At 40.3% G+C, this 17,681-nt stretch overlaps 1 protein-coding gene across 6 annotated transcripts in view; it reads right to left on the minus strand.

Moving 5' to 3' along the window:
- The window catches only part of Slc4a4 (solute carrier family 4 member 4), a 451,986-nt gene that overhangs the window by 74,344 nt on the left and 359,961 nt on the right, over nt 1-17,681 (minus strand). For all 6 annotated transcript variants that reach the window (XM_039092509.2, XM_006250791.5, XM_039092511.2 and 3 more), the window contains 2 exons: nt 8,324-8,457; nt 1,912-2,183 (listed from right to left, as the gene is read on the minus strand). In XM_039092509.2, the coding sequence (XP_038948437.1) occupies nt 1,912-2,183; nt 8,324-8,457 (406 nt within the window). The remainder of the gene's footprint in view (nt 1-1,911; nt 2,184-8,323; nt 8,458-17,681) is intronic.

The raw sequence follows: 17,681 nt of genomic DNA on the forward strand, positions 1-17,681 counted from the left end.
TCTGGGATTTCAATATACAATGAAGATTAGCAGAGACATCTAGCCTCATGACCTGAATACCTAGTGGGTTCATGGACTTCCATTGGTAGATAGCCATTGTTAGACTAGGTAGACCATTGTAATAAATCTCATATGATATGTATATATAATTTATAATATAATGAATATATTAGTTCTGGTTCTGTAAAGAACCCTGACTCATAGGCATACACTACTATGTCCCAGACAAGTCCCCTTCATCTATGAGATATTTCATGTACTACTATTTCAAGTCTGTTAAAACATGCAAATCTCATCAGAATATTGAAATCTCAATCGTATTTCTCTACCTTGCTCTTAGGTATAGGCTTTACATTAATGTATCTTTATCATCCTTAAACCAGACAAGAAGAGTTGCCGTTGTGAAGTCCTAGATACCCAGTCTTCCATCAGTACTAGGGCCAGTTACTCATGAGGTGCTACTTTCTTTCTTCACCATGCAGATGATGATCAATATTCTCAGTCTCTCGGAGGATGAGTTACACCAACAGCATATCGGGAAGTAATCGCACACAGCCTCCCACAAGCACAAAAACCCTTTAATTTTACAGCTATATGCATTTTGTATCAGGCCTGCAGTGCAGTCCCATTTGCTTTACTATGAATAGGAAGAGGCTGGGCCTCAGAATCCAGAAGTGGAAGTGGATATTCCATGAATATTCTTTACATTCTTGCTTAACACACCTCAGGATTCTATCGGGCTCAATCCATTAGGCATGATTCAAAAAGTGTGAAGTGCATATCAATTTTTACTCTAGGTAATGCCAACCCATAACTAATGGTATATCATGGTATCTACAATACTATTGTCATTAAATTGTGTAGTACAAACACCAATCCATTATTCTATTATAGTAATCTAGAGAATTTTTCTTAGAGTCGGCCCTGTAGCCTTGTGCTCTATAAATCAATGATGAATTATCCTAAAAAGTATTTCATGTGACTTTGAACACATTTGTTTAAAAAACCTTATATTGACTTAACTTTGACTAGATGGATATGAAATTGTTAAGATCAATATTAAATTATAAATTATCATATACCTCACTCAAATGTTACCTTAATCTCTTCACACTTCACAATATAAATCTGCTACTAGTATATATGTGCATATATGTATATGTGTATATATACATATATTAGTAGCAGATTTATATATACCCATATATATATATATATGTAAACATATATGTATATAGTATATATGTGTATATGTAGTAAGTATATATACATATAAATACAGATACATCCACACACATATATGCCTTCCTTTCTTCCCAACTTTTCCTTGGCCTTTCCCTCCTCATTGACATTACACACCAGAATTAAACTAAAAGGTCCCACTTATCCATTAAATGTCTTTAATTCGTGCTTCCTTTTTTAATTTCATGACTCAACTTATAAAAACTGAATTAGTATTTCTTTTGTTCTAGAGTTTAAGATAATCTACTTAAACAACGTTTAAAGGAAGAGATTCTCATAGCAATCAAGAAACAGTAAAATGTGAAATAGAAGTTCAGCGAATTGGGTTCATCTGATCTTTAGACTCATTATATACATGCCTGATCCTCCCCCAATTACCTCATAAAACTAAAAATAATGTAAACATCCATTCCTTGTAAATGCTGCAGAGTCTGAGGTGATCACAAGTACTGACCTGGCTCCACTCCCATCCCAGGGATCATGAAGTCATTGTGTCATTGAATACCATGCTTAGATACTTTATATGTCAAATTCGGTACTATGACTCCTCAGAGAAAGTCAGGTAAGATCCTTTCAAAGGGACATTATACTATACTGAACCTTTGCAAGCAGGAGCTCACAGCTTCCGACACAGAGTGTAAGTGGAAGCTCTACCCAAGGTTTCCTTACCTGGGTCAGGTGGCAGGCAAGCACAGGAGAAGTGAGTGTTGTAGCCCACTCTGAAGTCAGAGTTGATGGGATAGTAATCTGCCAGCTTGATCATCTTCTTGAAAGCATCATAGATGAAGATGAAGCTGATCAGAGAGGAGAATCCTTCTTCCGTGAAACGGGTGAAGTACTGAACCAGGAAGCTGGCATCAGTGGCCACCAGGATGAGACACATGAAGGCTGACCACAGGCCAATCCAAAGACGAAACTCCAAGTAGTCAAAACTATGGTCCCTGAGAGGAAAAAGCAAACAAAATCAAACAGGTATTTTGACTTTTCCTCCAGGAAATACACGCAGTATCTAAACCAACTAAAATGCCTATAGAATGGTTGCTAAAAACTCGTGTAAAGCAAGATTACTTTCAGACACTACTTACATAAAGCTAAACTTTATCCAGAAGTTTTTTAAGGATTTGGTTTCATAATATTATTATGCTACCTTTAGGAATTACTCTAAAAGTTTTTCTTGGGGGGCTGGGTGTCACTAATTACTGCTTTCAAAAAATAAACTTCAGAGATAAAAGTTTCCCCCCTGCCAGAGGGCTTTCATGGAACCAAAGGGTAGTATGCAGGCACGCTACTGAGTAAAAAACTCTATCCATACCCTCTTACCCAATATTGAACCCCATAAACTACAATACCAACTTAACACACACACACACACACACACACACACACACACACACACACACGGTTGTGTAACAGTGGCCTGACTATTTCAGATGAAACCAACTATTTTCTGGCTGGAGTTGAAGGCTGCTGTACCAGAGGAAACCTATGCCTCATACTACAAATCTGCTAAGAACAAACAAACAAAGAAAGAAACCACATGACGGGGGAGGTCACAGGACCTAGGCAGGAAATTAATATTGCTGTTTAGATTAACACATACAGTATAAAATGCCTACTGAATATTAATGTTAACAGGCAAATGCTACCTTTACTTAGATCAGAAAGCTCCTCTTCTTATTGAATGCCACTGAATCTAGAGACTCATGAATTCTCAAGATGCTGATAATAACATGGTTGACTGCTCGGCCTACACAGATACGTATACTTACCTCTTGATACCTATCTCTTGCAATGCCCAAGGAGTTCTGTAGCAAAGGGGCCACAAAGAATATAAAAGACAGAAGACATCTGTACTATCGTTGGGGGAAGACAAAAATCGCAATCACAAACTTCAACCAGTTGCCATTTATTACACTTGATTTATAAAAAATGAGATCACCAGAAGTCAAGCATTGGTAGGGAACAAGTTCACAGAGTCCTGTAACTCAGGGATTACCTACTAGCTGCAGGCAGATTCTGGCAGACAGGGAGTTAGTGCCTTCACATGTCAATGTACTAGCAAACCCACCAGACTTTAAAGAAAAATACCAAGTATGGTCACACAAAAGACCCTGGTTGAACTAGGTGAGTTATAAAACACTAAAATGACTGTCAGTCTTAGAAAAAGACTTCTAGGGGATGAACATAGGGTTCATAGGGATGAAGGACAGATGGCTGGAGTGAGTATAACCATGATGCATGTATGAACTTGTTAAACAATGAGCTTAAATTTAAAAAACATTTTTAAAATAAGTGTTCATGAAATGTACAGAGTAAACTACTTAAAGCATCAATACCAGATGTGTAAGGAATAATGTACCGGTTAATGACCTGGTTAATAAAGACAACAGCAACATCATTTTGTAGTGTGTGCTCAACTATGGTCTGTCTTCCACTAAAAGAGACAAAATGATCAAGACAATTATAATATGAAATGCTAAGTGATGGTGTCATGAGAGAAGAGGGTAACTCTGGCAGTGAATGAACTTGCAGAAAGGACATCAAGGTGTTTGAGAATATGTATGAAGAAACACTCTAGACTGAGTAAGAAGAGTCAGATCAGGAAGTGGAAGAAGGGTCTAAAAGATACGTGGTATAAGGTACCCTGAAATGTGCACTCTGGACAGAGTATCACTAACAAGATGAGACAGGAGGATAAACGCAGGCTATTATCAGATCAAGAGATCTGCCATGATACAGCCAAACACTAATGGTTCTCATTCGAGTGCCCACAGGTAGGACATCCTTTTATCATATTGTGTGTGAAGTATCTATGTGTACCTTGTTCTGCCTGGGCTTTTTCCATAGATGTCTTAGAATGAACCATCATCAACATCTAAAGTAGTCTACTGTCTTTCAATGCTCTGCCTTTTTCTTGTAGGTCAAGATTGATAGAAAACAATAGGTTGAGCATTGATATTTCATGATTACATATTGGTTATCTTCTAATAAGGTAGAGAGTGAGCATTTTTAAGTGATTGTTAATTCATAATTTGTCGTTTTATTTTATAATGTGATGAGAGAGGAAATAGAACCTAAGAACCAATGATCCTTCAGACTTGATAATCACAGCCTTGTTTCTAGACAACAGGTTTCTGATAGCTATTAGTCACTGTTGGAACACTCTCCCAAGACATCAGATTGCCTCATCCCCTATCATCAACCCAGTTTAAGCAACTAAATATTTGCCTGATAAAAACCTCTGAATTCATTCATCTACCAATATCTATGCTTGCCTTACTCAAAGCAACTTTCCACAGCAGAAATCTTTCAAGTGCTAATCATACATCTCAAGTGAAACCTTCCAATGACTTCCCAACTGCTCATAGAACAGAATTCTACTCCTCCACCCAGAACAATACTTTGCTCATTAAAAGTTGACTAATACATTCATAATAAATGAAGGAAAGCATGCCTGTGACTCATGTCTTGACTAAGACAGTGACTGGCTGTGGCCTGGGAGTTACATGGAGCTAGGAAATAATTATAGAATGTTGGATTTTAAAGTTTTTACACACAGTTATAGTTAATTTTATGTCAACTTGACTGCAATATAGGGTATGCAGATATATGGCCAAACATTATTGTGTGTTTCCAAAAGTCTGTTTCTGAAGAGATTAACATGTAACTGCATGGACTTTTTGGATAAATGTGGATAGGCCACATCCTGTTAGGTAAAAAGTAGAATAGAGAAAAGAAATGGAAATTATGAACTTTAGTGTGATTTATGTTCTATAGATCTTCAGAGATATTTCAACAATAGCTTTATCTTCAATTCCAGTTCTCTGTGTATCTAATCTCTACTGCTTAATGCCATGCACGTCTAAGAATACTCTACTGCTTCATGTTATGTCTGTGTAAGTTAAGCAGACTGCAGAAAAAAACATGCCCTGAGAGAGTTCACGTTATCACACGAGACAGCACCAAAAACGACAATTAAGAAATGTTTTAGGGGTTGGGGATTTAGCTCAGTGGTAGAGCGCTTGCCTAGGAAGCGCAAGGCCCTGGGTTCAGTCCCCAGCTCCGAAAAAAAAGAACCAAAAAAAGAAAAAAAAAAAAGAAATGTTTTACTACCATTTGGGTGAAACAGCATGTTTCTTAAAAGTTTAAAACTTCCCTAACTAAATAGAACGTAGAATGATCTTTTTTGTTTGTTTGGTTGGTTTTCTGTTTTGCCTTTGAGATAGAGGCTTGCTCAGTAGTTCAGGCTTGCATGGAACTCAATATACAACCGGGGCTGGCTTTGAAGTCATAGCATTTACTCTGCCTGTCTTCCACATACTAAAATTATAGGCATACGCCACCATGCCCAGACTGAAAGCTAACACACTCCGGGTTTGTTCCAAGAATGCTAGAAGTTGTTACAGAATTGATGCTTGCAAGAGAGGGTAAGAGACAAATCCATTAATTGTTAGCAATTAAAGCATCATGGGTTTGGACACAAAGGACAAATGCACAGACAAGCTTAAATCTTAGAACCTAAACCGTATACACCAAACTCGCTATCCTAAGAGACTTTCAAGCCACCGGCATAGTTCAGTGAGAACGAACTCTAATAAACTCACTAACAAAAACAATGGCACTGCTATGAATCCACCAACGTTTACAGCTTCAAGAACTGGAAGATGAGAATCTTAGTACCATACCAGTTGGTGATCTGTGATAACTACCCCGATCCTGTGAAACAAGGACTCAACTACAGCTCCTGAAAGGGAAAATTATGTTGGTGCAAAGATGAACTAATATAATAGTCGCTTGACTGGACAACCATCTTGATTCTTTGGTGTACTGAAGAGGAAATGACCAATCGGAGACTGGAATACTGTACTTGCAAGGCACAGTGGGAAGCTGTTTTCCATGGGGCATCTTAAGCCCAGTAGTGGGTCAAAGCAGCTTTAGGAAACCATGTGCCGCAAAGTACTCCATCTCTAGAGGAAATACCAGCAATACTGGGATTCTAAGAGAAGTAAATGAATAAAAGTACCATTTGTCACATAATAGGCGATGCTGGGTTTAAGGCAGTTTTGCAAATGTTTCTCGTTGCTTTACAACTGTTTTCAAATAAACTGCTGGGAACTATGTAACAGAACCAATTATGATGAAACAGAAGGGAAAGTGAGAAAGGAACTCGCTTGGTGGAAGGAAATACTCTGTAGCCTACAATAAGTAAAACAAACCAAGGCACAAACATTTTCTGTAGATTCAGACTCTGATCACATTGCATCCAATAAATCTCCCTGAAAGCCCCTGTCTGTTTGTTCCTGTTTATAGCACACACTTGTTTAATCTTCCCATGAAGCCTTTCTAGTCTCACAAAATGTTTTCTTAAACATATAAAAACTGTTTGACTCTCTCTATAAACTGACATGAATAAAATTCTTTCCATGTCCCTCTCAGAATTATGGTGGAGGAGAAATCCATAATAAGGATCTACAGAAAAAGTCTCAGTTCTATTTAAACATTGCATCTTCAAGTGCTCAGAAGGCATTCACCGATATTCTCTGCCCAGATATATTTTTTTAAATGAGGTTTCAACCTCCACTGTCTCAATTAACCTATGATCAGTTTCAATGGCACACACAATTTCAAAAGCTCTGTGAGAGCTGTCAAGTCCGAAAGTACTGTTATGGTTTGATTTGATATGAGTTAGACAGTTACCACCAGCTGATAGCACTGTATGAGAACGGTATGGGAGGTTCAGAAGGCAGAAGCCGGCTGGAGGAAGTGCAATCCTAGAGGTTAGCTTTGAGGTGGTATGGCCCCATTGTCTGATCTTTCTTGTCTTGTGACAACCAGGTCCCCCTCACACTTCTTTCACTATGCTCTCCTTGCAGTGAACTGTCAGCATAAACCCTTTCTCCTCTAAGTTACAGCTTGTCAGAGCATCCTAGAACGGCAACAGAGAAGTAACGAAAACAGTTATGGTGTAGACGCTGGGTATTCTAAAATTAAAATCTTGGCAATATGCAACAATACAGAATATGGAAATTCTGCTAAGGAATGGTCACAAGACACACCAAACCATGATCTAAGCACTGAGACCATCCAGTGAAGGTGATTCTGTCCTAGAAGAATAGCAAGCACGGCAGAGAGACAAGAATACCCAATTTTACTTTGAATCCATCCGTGTGCTAAAATAACAATTTAAATAATTTCCTTATCTCGATGACCTCCCCCTCCCCATTTAAAATGATCCATCAATTGCTAAAAGAAAATATTGGCATAATTTCTATCCATCTGAGTGCTGGACGCTATCTACAATGAAGAACAGGAGAGCCATGGGTTAAGAACATTCTGCTTCTTTTAGTAATGAACCATATGACCTGGCACAAGTCATTTGGTTTCTTCACTGTTTCAGTATCATGACAGAAAAGGGCATTTTAAAGTGGGACTCAAGAAAAATAAAATAAACAGGCTATTCACAGAACCCTAACTCCCCCTCCCCTTTAAATGGCAATGAGGATCCACTCAGAGTTAACTAGAGCAGGGAGCCATTATCAATCTTGGGCTTTTAAAGGTCACACAAGGAATGGAGTTACAAGAGCCTGGTGAGCTAAAACTAGGCTAGACAGGCCACCTGACAGAGGCCATTGTCGGGAAGCAAGCCAGGCTGCTGTGTTGAAAGCAGGGGATGATGGGAGAACATGACATCCCGAAACTTTGCTCTCTCTTCATTATCTAAACCAGCAGGAAGTCCTGGAGGGCAAAAGAATCTGGGGCTTTTAGTCCTTGGGAGTCAGCCCTCAGGACATGAAACAGGGCAACAAGGAAGAGAATTATTGAGGAAGGAATGAGCGGAAAGCACAACAGATGGGCCTCTTGAAATGACTGCAAACTAAGCTCTGGACAACTTAATCACTGAGGCACTTCTGACTTCCAAGTCTTATCACTCCAGTTCTTTGGCAGCTTCTTGGATCTATTTCACCGCTCTTCTGTGCTTTGTCCAAAGGGAAAAACATAGATCAAGTAACCAGATAGACAGGCATGCAGGCAGGCAGGCAGGCAGGCAGGCAGACAGGCAGACACACAGACAGATACATACTTGCTGAAGTTGAAAAGAAGCCTCTCAAACACCAGAACAGGTCCCGTGCTACTCAAGATGGTGAGCGGTTGACCCGCAAAAAGGCAAAAGATGGCGCCAGAGACAGCAGTGCCCAGGAAACTCTCCAACACACCCTGAAAGAGAGAACATTCCGGTGGTGAAGCAAAAGCAAACCCAAGAACCCACACCTGTACTTCCTGTCTGTGCTGTCAGCCACAGAACGAAGCTGTGTGTGTTAGCACGAGCTCCCCAGCAAACACGAGTCCATGAAAGACCACCACAGGTCTTTGCACGCACATACCAGATCCTCCCTACTGCAAGGGTTGGGTTGGTTGTTCTACAGTGTGGCAGTGACTGAGACGACTGGTATCCAGGAGGGAACGGCATCTCTGACTGTTACTTTAAAATGTATTGAGGGTTCCTTTAATAAAAAACATATTCTATAAACCCACCCAACAGAAGAATTGATTCCGTTTTGTTTTTTTTTTAAACTCTATTTTTCTTGTTGTGGTTCTTCAGTGTTTGCTTCGATGCCATTATACCTTGTACTTTTAAGTAGCTACAATTTAAGCACAAACGCCTTTTTTTTTCCTGACAGAGAAAAGAGGGGAGAGAACAAAGGGGACAAGGACAATGATACCATTTTAACAATTATTTCATGTCTGCATCAATTTCATACATGTATACATGGATTTTATATCTGTCTTCATTCCACACGTGTATACATGCATTTTGATTAAATCCATCCCATTCACCATTCTGAATCGCTCCTCAACACCAGCCTCCACATCACCTCCCAACTTATTATCCCCTCTTTTCTTTTTCTCTCCACAAGCCACAAAGTCCTCTAAGTATTGCCTATGTGTGCATGAGTAAAGAGGGCTGTCCGCTGGAGTCTGAGCAACCTTGAAGAGGTCACATTCCTGAAGAAAACTGACTCTTCCTCCCCCAGCAACCATTTTAACTGTGTATAGCTCTCTATTGGATATTTGCAATTATTTTTTGTTTTTTTTTCTTGGATATTTTATGCATTTACATTTCAAATGTTATCCCCCTTCCCCTCTCTCCCATGCTCCTTCCCCCTCCCGGTACCTCCAAGAAGACTCTCCCGCTCCCACCCACCCACTCCCAACCCAAGCCACCAATTGTAAAAAAATGTTATTGCTGCTGCTGCTGACAATGACGATGACCATGACAATGATGATGACTGACGAAGATGATTCTCATCCCACGCTAACACATTCCAATGCAAACTGCATGAAAACGTCAAGGAACTTTATAGTCCGAGAAAATAAATGCACAGACATATGAACAGCTAAAGTTTTTGTTGACACCTCCGAACATGAACTCATTCTTTTCCTTTAGCACAGAAGCAATACGCAAAGGAATCACTAACTCACAAAACAACCTTCCTTAATCATGTCGTGGAGAGCACAAGTTTGAATCTAGCAGGAGGGACACACAGAGGGCCCCACTTTTACACATGTGAACGCCAAGGAATAGCCAGACAGCATCATTCTTTTTTTTTTTTTTAATAGCCATTGTTACTCATAGGGAAGAATTCAAGCAGGAAGCGAAACAACACAACCAAGATGCACTTTGATGGACAAACCCAAAAGGTTTTTTCCCCCTATGCCTCCATAGACTACTGTCTTGATTTATTGACTGTTGACACTGTGACACTCAGGTCAGTTGAGTGATGTGTACTCACTGGATAAGAGCTATTGGAAATGTGTGTCCACGTTCACTCTTTACAAGTATTAAAGGAGTGGAAGATCCTTAGGCTTGGATTGTCCTAGATAGGGAAACTGTCAGCTTCTGCTCATAAACAGGGAACTTTCACAATTTTATCTTTATTTTTTTATAACTCCCCTAAAAGTTAAGGATTTAAACACTCCAGATGATCCACTTACACGGCAGTATAAAATGTGTCCTTTATGACACAGTCTAAGCAAATTTAATAGGCAAACAGACAGCATCATTCTCCATCAAACACCAGAGTCCCTATGTCTCATCCTTAGCACAGAACCAAAACATGGCTCAACCTGCATAGGCAGGGTGTAAAATCAGGAAGGAGGACCAACCGTGAGATTTCGGATCCTCTGCTTGGCTCGACACAGCCATCCATCTCTGGGAGGGCAGGAACAAGGTCTTCCTGCAGCTTCTGTTTCTCCTCCCCTGCCCACCACCCGTCCACGAGCTTAGCAGGTTCCCAGCTAGTGCTGGAGGAACCTAAGACACGCCCAAGTGACACCCTAGGTCTCTTTATCAAAGGTCAAGAGTCCTGGCTGCTCAGTCAGTAAAGACAGCAAGCGGTTTCTTCCAGAAAACTGCCGTGATTTATGGAAGCCACGTGATGACTCGAAGGCAGATTATTTTTATTGCAGTGCTTGATCCCTCCATAAGTGCTAGTTTTCCATTCTGTGGCTGACAATTCTGAAGCAAAGACAGGTGATTTATTACACACGCTGCACTGGAAACTTGCTTAAACTGAGAGAAGCTTCCAGCATTTCTGAGAAAAGAACCATTTTCACCACACTTTGACATGTTCCTCTCACAACCCAGAAAAAAAAACTTTTTTTAAATAATCCAAGACAGTGAATAACATTAACTGTAACTAGAGCTCGATGTAACTTAAAAAGCAAATCACTGTAAACACCTTTTCTGGTTTATCCTATCCACTGTTCACCGGTATTGAGTTTTAAAAAGAAAAGCTTGAGTCATGTCTTGTCAACAGCCGTGAGTCTTAAAGATCCTTCTACATCTGATTTCTAGAAGGAAAAGAATTTCTGAGCACTTCACAAAGGTGCAGTTGGCTAGGACTGGGGGCATGGGACACGAAGGGGACACGGAGTGTCCTGACACTCTTGGTTGGCCTTCCTCTGACAGAAAGGGAGTAAGAAACCAGTAGTAGAAACAGGCTCTGCACCGTCTCCAGGTGCCTTAGAGTTGTATCACAGTCCCAGAGTAACCTCTAATCTGCATGTTAGATCAGACAGAATATGGGACATTCCTAGCATAGTCTCCAGTGGCTAAAAACCTTTTGAATAGCAGCAGCCTCTCATAGGCAACATGCTTATTTGGATCTAAGATGAAGAGGTGGGGCTTGATGAGCGCTAGGGTCCCAGGCAGCTGGCTCAGCCCTGGGGCAAACCTTGCAGACATGGCTCTGTGGGCTTACATCAGCTCCACCAGTTACTGCCCTAGAGCCCAGTATCTCTCTGCCAAAGCTATGGCTATCTGACTGGATCATTATTTGGATCAGAGTAGTGGTTCACAATCTTCCTGATGCTGCAACCTTTTAATACAGTTCCTCATGAAGTGGGGACCCCCTGGCCCAACCATAAAGTTATCTTATTACTACTTCATAACTGTAATGTTGCTACTGTTATGAATTGTAATGGATACGCAGGATATCTGATATGCAGGATGTCTGATACATGACCTCCAAAGGGATCATGACCCACAGGCTGAAACTGCTGGATTAAATAAAAAAAGAGCTCAGGGCACAGTAGAACTCGAAGTAGAGATGTAAGATTTGGTCTTTTCCCTCCTGCCTTCTCATCCCCTTCGCCACATCCAGGAATCACTACTTTTACCTTCAAAACAGGAAGAAGGTGGGAAACTGTAAGAAATGGCTTAAATAGAGATTAGTCCTTACTAGGAAGGGGCAGGGCCTCTTGAATTCTGCATTAAAATATAGTTACCTTGACGGCAGCATTGTGGCCCGAAGAGTTGCTTCTTAGTATTAAAATTGATGCTTCTAACCAAAACAAAGTAGTCTATTTATGTTACAAGATGGAAATCAAAACTCTCACACAAAACAACTCCCAACTGTCCTTCTGCTTGCACGAAGGTGTGAAATTTAACCCAAGATATCCTCTGATTTACAAAACAGTCAGAAAAAGTGGAACATGTCTCAAACCTTCAAAATCAAGCACATGGAAATGTAAACCATAGGAGGAAGAGTAAAAAAAAATGTTAAAATGCAGCTGTGCTTGAAATATCAGTATTTTGTGACTTAATACTACTTTGGACACGAACTGTGAGTGTCATCGCCCCTATAGCAATGTAAAGCAAGGGCAAGAGAATTGGACATTAGACATCAAAGATGAAAGCCTGCAAGCTCATTGTAATTCATCATCGTATGATACCACAAAATAACGTTTGTGACTCTATAGTAAAGACCTTATTGTTTTGGTTCATCATTGTTAGCCTATGGAGGAGGACTTTCTTGGCAGCAGTAAGAGAATGGGAGGAAACAACATAAAGGCTAAGGAAAACACCATATTTTCTGTTTCTTAGGCAATTTGCAAACTAGTAGAACTTAGAAAATAAAATATTTCAGTTGCATTAAACGACAGTGCATTCACCAATATCACTGTGATATGACGAGCTTTAAAAATGTTTTTTTTATTTCGACTCATAAACAGAGAGAATTTAGCTCATGTTTGGGATGATTTACATGAACAGTACAGCTTGCCGAATAATAAAATTGAATTTATGTAGGTGAGTCTTTGAATCTGAAGTTTAGCCAAGAAAAATACACGAGGCAGCTGATGCCATTGGAAAGGAAGGCAAATCCAGCTCAACTGCAATGTTTACTGTTTTGCGTGTGTGTGTGTGTGTGTGTGTGTGTGTGTGTGTGTGTGTGTATGTGTTTATGCGAAGGTCCTGATTTGTAGCTCAGGCTGGTTTTGAACTCACTGTTGTCTAGGCCGAAATCAATCTTATGTCTACCTTCACTTGAGTGCTAAAACCTGCAAGAATTCTAATGCCGTGACCCAGCAGAAGCTAAATCCCAATATTAAAAGTAAGTTAAGAATGATTCAAGCAGGGCTGGAGAAGCAGCTCAACAGGGCTTGAAACCCCATATGAACAGCAATGCCAAGCAACCAGAGCTTCCAGGGACTAAGCCACTACCCAAAGACTATACATGGACTGACCCTGGACTCCAACCTCATAGGTAGCAATGAATATCCTAGTAAGAGCACCAGTGGAAGGGGAAGCCCTTGGTCCTGCCAAGACTGAACCCCCAGTGAACGTGATTGTTGGGGGAAGGTGGTAATGGGGGCAGGATGGGGAGGGGAATCCCATATAGAAGGGGAGAGGGGGGTTAGGGGGATTTTGGCCCAGAAACCAGGAAGGGGAATAACAATTGAAATGTAAATAAGAAATACTTAATTTAATAAAGATGGAAGGAAAAAAGGAATGTAAATAAAGAAATATATCCAATAAAAAACATATGTATTAAAAAAAAAAAAGAACACACATTTGTTCTTGCAGAGGCCTGGATTCAGTTCCCAGAACCCACATGATACCTTGGAACCTTTGGTGACTCCAGTGCCAGTGGGTCTGAATATACCCCTCTGGCCTCTGCAAGACACTGGGCACACATAGGATGCACATACAGGAAAAACAGACACATACATTAAAAATAAATTAAAAAAATATATTTTTAAGGAAAGAGAGAATGCAAGTATTGAGGTCAAACTCAGGTCACAGGAAAAGTACCTGAGAAAGTTCACGTGTGTTTGTCTGTTCCTTAAAGTACTAATCCTTCATATTTACATAGAACAATTAGGTTGGCATCTCTGCAAAATGACAGGGCGATGAAGCCTAGCGAATGAACTCTCAGAGCTCCCGGGTGATTCTCTTGAGGTCCGAGTTTGAGATACACCTGATGAACATCTCCCCTCCTCCTTCACAACAGCATTAAGAGCTAGTTCCACCCCTTCTGAGAAGGACTGAAGCATCCACACTTTGGTCTTCCTTCCTCTTGAGCTTCATATATTCATGGGAGGACAATGAGTGAAGCAAGGACTGAAGGAAAGGTCATCCAGAGACTGCCCCACATGAGGACCCATCCCATCTGCAGCAACCAAGCCCAGTCAATCCCAAGAAATGCATGCTGACAGGATCCTGGTATGGGTGTCTCCTGAGAGGCTCTGCCAGAGCCTTACTGATACAGATGAGGATGCTTACAGCTGACCATCAAACTGAGCACAGGGACCCTAATGGAGGAGTTAGAGAAAGGACTGAAGGAGCTGAAAGGGTTTGCAATACCACAGTAAGAACAACATCAACCAACCAGACCCCCCAGAGCTCCCAGAGACTAAACCATCAACCAGAGAGTACACATGGAGGGACCCATGGCTCCAGCTAGATATATAGCAGAGGATGACATTGTCTGGCATCAACAGGAAGAGAAACCCTTGGTGTTATGAAGGTTGTTTCCCCAGTGTAGGGGAATGCCAGGGTGGTGAGGTGGGAGTGGGTAAGTTAGAGTGGGAGCATCCTCATAGAAGCAGGGGGAAGGAGGATGGGAGGGGGGAAAAGGGTTAATATTTAAAATGTAAATATATAAAATATCCAATAAAAAAAAGGGCTAGTTACACACACTACAGGTCTGCATGGGGGAAGGCAGGCTGTTGAGCCTTTGTTTTACTCCCACAATGAGGCAGCCTTACCCAATATCATTTCTGTCCAATGCAAAGGAAGCACTAGAGCTCCTCCTGGTCATACTCCCTGCCGCTGGGCTTGTCATAAACAGGATTTCAGGCCACACTGCCAGCAGAAACTAAACAATCAGGGAAGACAAACTACAGCTCTGGTTGAGAAAAGAATGGGCCCAGGACTTCAGCAAAAGAGTTTGAACTCTGGGAACAGAACCAGGGGCAAGATACAGAGGCCTTCTGTTCTTTGAAGAGTTGTGAACATGTATGTAAAACACCCAACTCTAGTCTAACACTACACAAAAATGAATCCCAGATGTATAAAACAACTAACCGAGAACATAAAAGAGCTGAAGTGTGTGGGGAAATATTTTTCTAATCTTTGGGAGGGGAAACAAGAATCAAGACGACAGGAAGCTTGACTGTGAAAGTTAAAATCTGTACAACCAGAGAAGCCACAAACACAGTTAAAAGGCATCATGGCATTACAAAAAAAAAAAACTCTTTGTAAATCTTTGCCTAAGGAGGAAAGGAAAACACCCTTATTATACAGGGAGTTAAGTGGAGAAACTAAATGCCCCAAAAGGAGAATACAGCAAGGACATAAGCATGGGGGAGAATGGATGGTCTGCGTCAATATGGACAGATACCCAGGCTCATTAAAAGCACAGGAGTAGATCAAATCCAACCAAGCTATTCTTTTTCAACACACAGCATAACAAAAATGAGAATCTAGGGCGAGAATCTGTTTCACAAGGTGTGGGCAAGTGAGTACTCCTGCCCACTATTGTTAGAAATATGAGTTAGAATAACCTTTGTGAGTATAATTTGAAATGAATAACAACTGTAATCAGTATATTGCACAATAACTTTGCCAGGGGTTTACCTTAGGGAGATATTTATAAGTAATAAATATAAAGTTGATGACCATAGCACTCTTTGTAAAAGAGAAACCTGGGACAAACTGAGAATATAAGTTTACTAAATAAATTATAGTGTATATATTATGTGGTAGTTACTAAAATTAGGTTAAAAAAACTATTGAAGTAGGAAATGCCCACAAAATATAACTTTTAAAATATGAATATGTAATCTCATTTATATAATATCCTACATTCATCTACCTGTATATGTATATTTTGCAATATATATGAAAAGATATAATGAAAATGTTGTACTGGAGAAGCTATTTTCAAAATAGCCATAAGCTCAAAAGGATAAATTTTTACTTTAGCATCATTTGGGACATCCTATCTTATCCAAATGACTTTAATTTTCTGATCACCAAACAAACAAAGCTGACAAACGTCTTTGTAATAAAAAAGTACCAATGACTTCCCTTCTGTCAGCTAAACTTAACTCACAACTTGTAAAGCAACATTTGCATGTAGAGAGGTGTGTGTTCACTCATGGTATGTTCAGGTAGGTGGGAGTGTGTGTGTGTGTGTGTGTGTGTGTGTGTGTGTGTGTGTGTGTGTGTACACATGTGTAGAGGCCCAAGCTTGCTGTCAGAAGTCTTCATTGATCATTCATTCAATACCTTAGGTATGGAGGCAGAAACTATCTACTGTGCCCAGACCTCACAAGCACAGTTACTCTGGCTAGCCAGCTTGCTCTAAGGATGTCCTGTCTCTGCCACCAGATTGCTATCATTACAGGGGGTCCGCCATGCCCTGCGAGCATTCTTGAGATCTGACCTGCAGTCCTCAGCACATGCAAGTCCCAAACCTTAACTACTGAGGCATTTCCCTAGCCTCTAAAACATGTTTTTAAAGTTAAAAGTTCCTTTCTAGAACCCTGGGTAAGCAAGATGGATTTCTTCCTTTGTCACTAAACAGGCTTGCTTACTTGGGCCGACCAAAATAACAACTTGTATCACCTCCACAGACTATTTCTGCTTCACATGTTGAAGCTCCAATATGCTCCTGTACGGAGTAATGAGTTTTTGTGTTTTCTACTCCTAAAGGAAAAGCGTTTTGGTGTCAAAGAGCAGCAGTGAGACAGCCCGACACTATTGTCCATTTCACAGTCCATTATCAATTCATGTCAATGTCAATCCTGCCACTGCAAACTATGCATGACAGGCAGTGCAAGCATGCACCTTTCTCACCGACCCAAGAAATGATACTTTCCAACTTGAGCAGATTGGTGAAAAATCTCTCAGCACAGCAGAATGTTAAAATAAAGCCTCAAATTTGGAGATGCCAACTATAAATGTTCCTTATTATGAGACAAGTTCTCTTAAAATGTGCTCGGTTACACTCCATAAATATCACAAATTTTACAGAATGCTAAAAATCTTACTGCACTCTTTTGCTGAAAGGTTTGTGAAAGTAGGATTATATTTACTCCTAAAAAAAATTAAAATGGCTTTCTTCAGTCTTCACTCTAGGCTATGCTTAGTCATTCATAATCAAACGTACACTTCCATTAAAATATGTTCTCAGTGTGCTACAGAAGAACGATTCTTAAATAGCACGGGGCTTGCCACAAAGCCTCCATGAGTCTTCCTTACACTAATATCCTCCTCACAATCTAAGTGATGACTCACTGTGTTAGCAGAGTCGTATTTTCTTTATAGGACTACCAAATGAGCCGAGGGTTTGTCCAATGTTAATCAAGTACTCTACCACTGAGCTGTTTCTTCAACTCTTAGTTTACTTTCGTTTTGAGGTAGAGTCTTGTTATGTTGCTCAGGCTGGCCTTGAACTTGAAATCCTCCTGCCTCAGTCTCCTGAGTAGCTAGAATCACAGGCCTGTGCCATCAGGCCCAATTCCATAAATAGCTCTGAAAATGAAAAATGCTTAACTATAGTAAATGGTGGAATATATATATAAAACAATTTCAAAGTATCTAAATAAACAGAGAAATGACTTGTTTGCTAACCAAAGATGTAAATATG

This window comes from Rattus norvegicus, chromosome 14 (assembly GCF_036323735.1).
Source record: "Rattus norvegicus strain BN/NHsdMcwi chromosome 14, GRCr8, whole genome shotgun sequence".
Classification (NCBI taxonomy): Eukaryota; Metazoa; Chordata; class Mammalia; order Rodentia; family Muridae; genus Rattus; species Rattus norvegicus.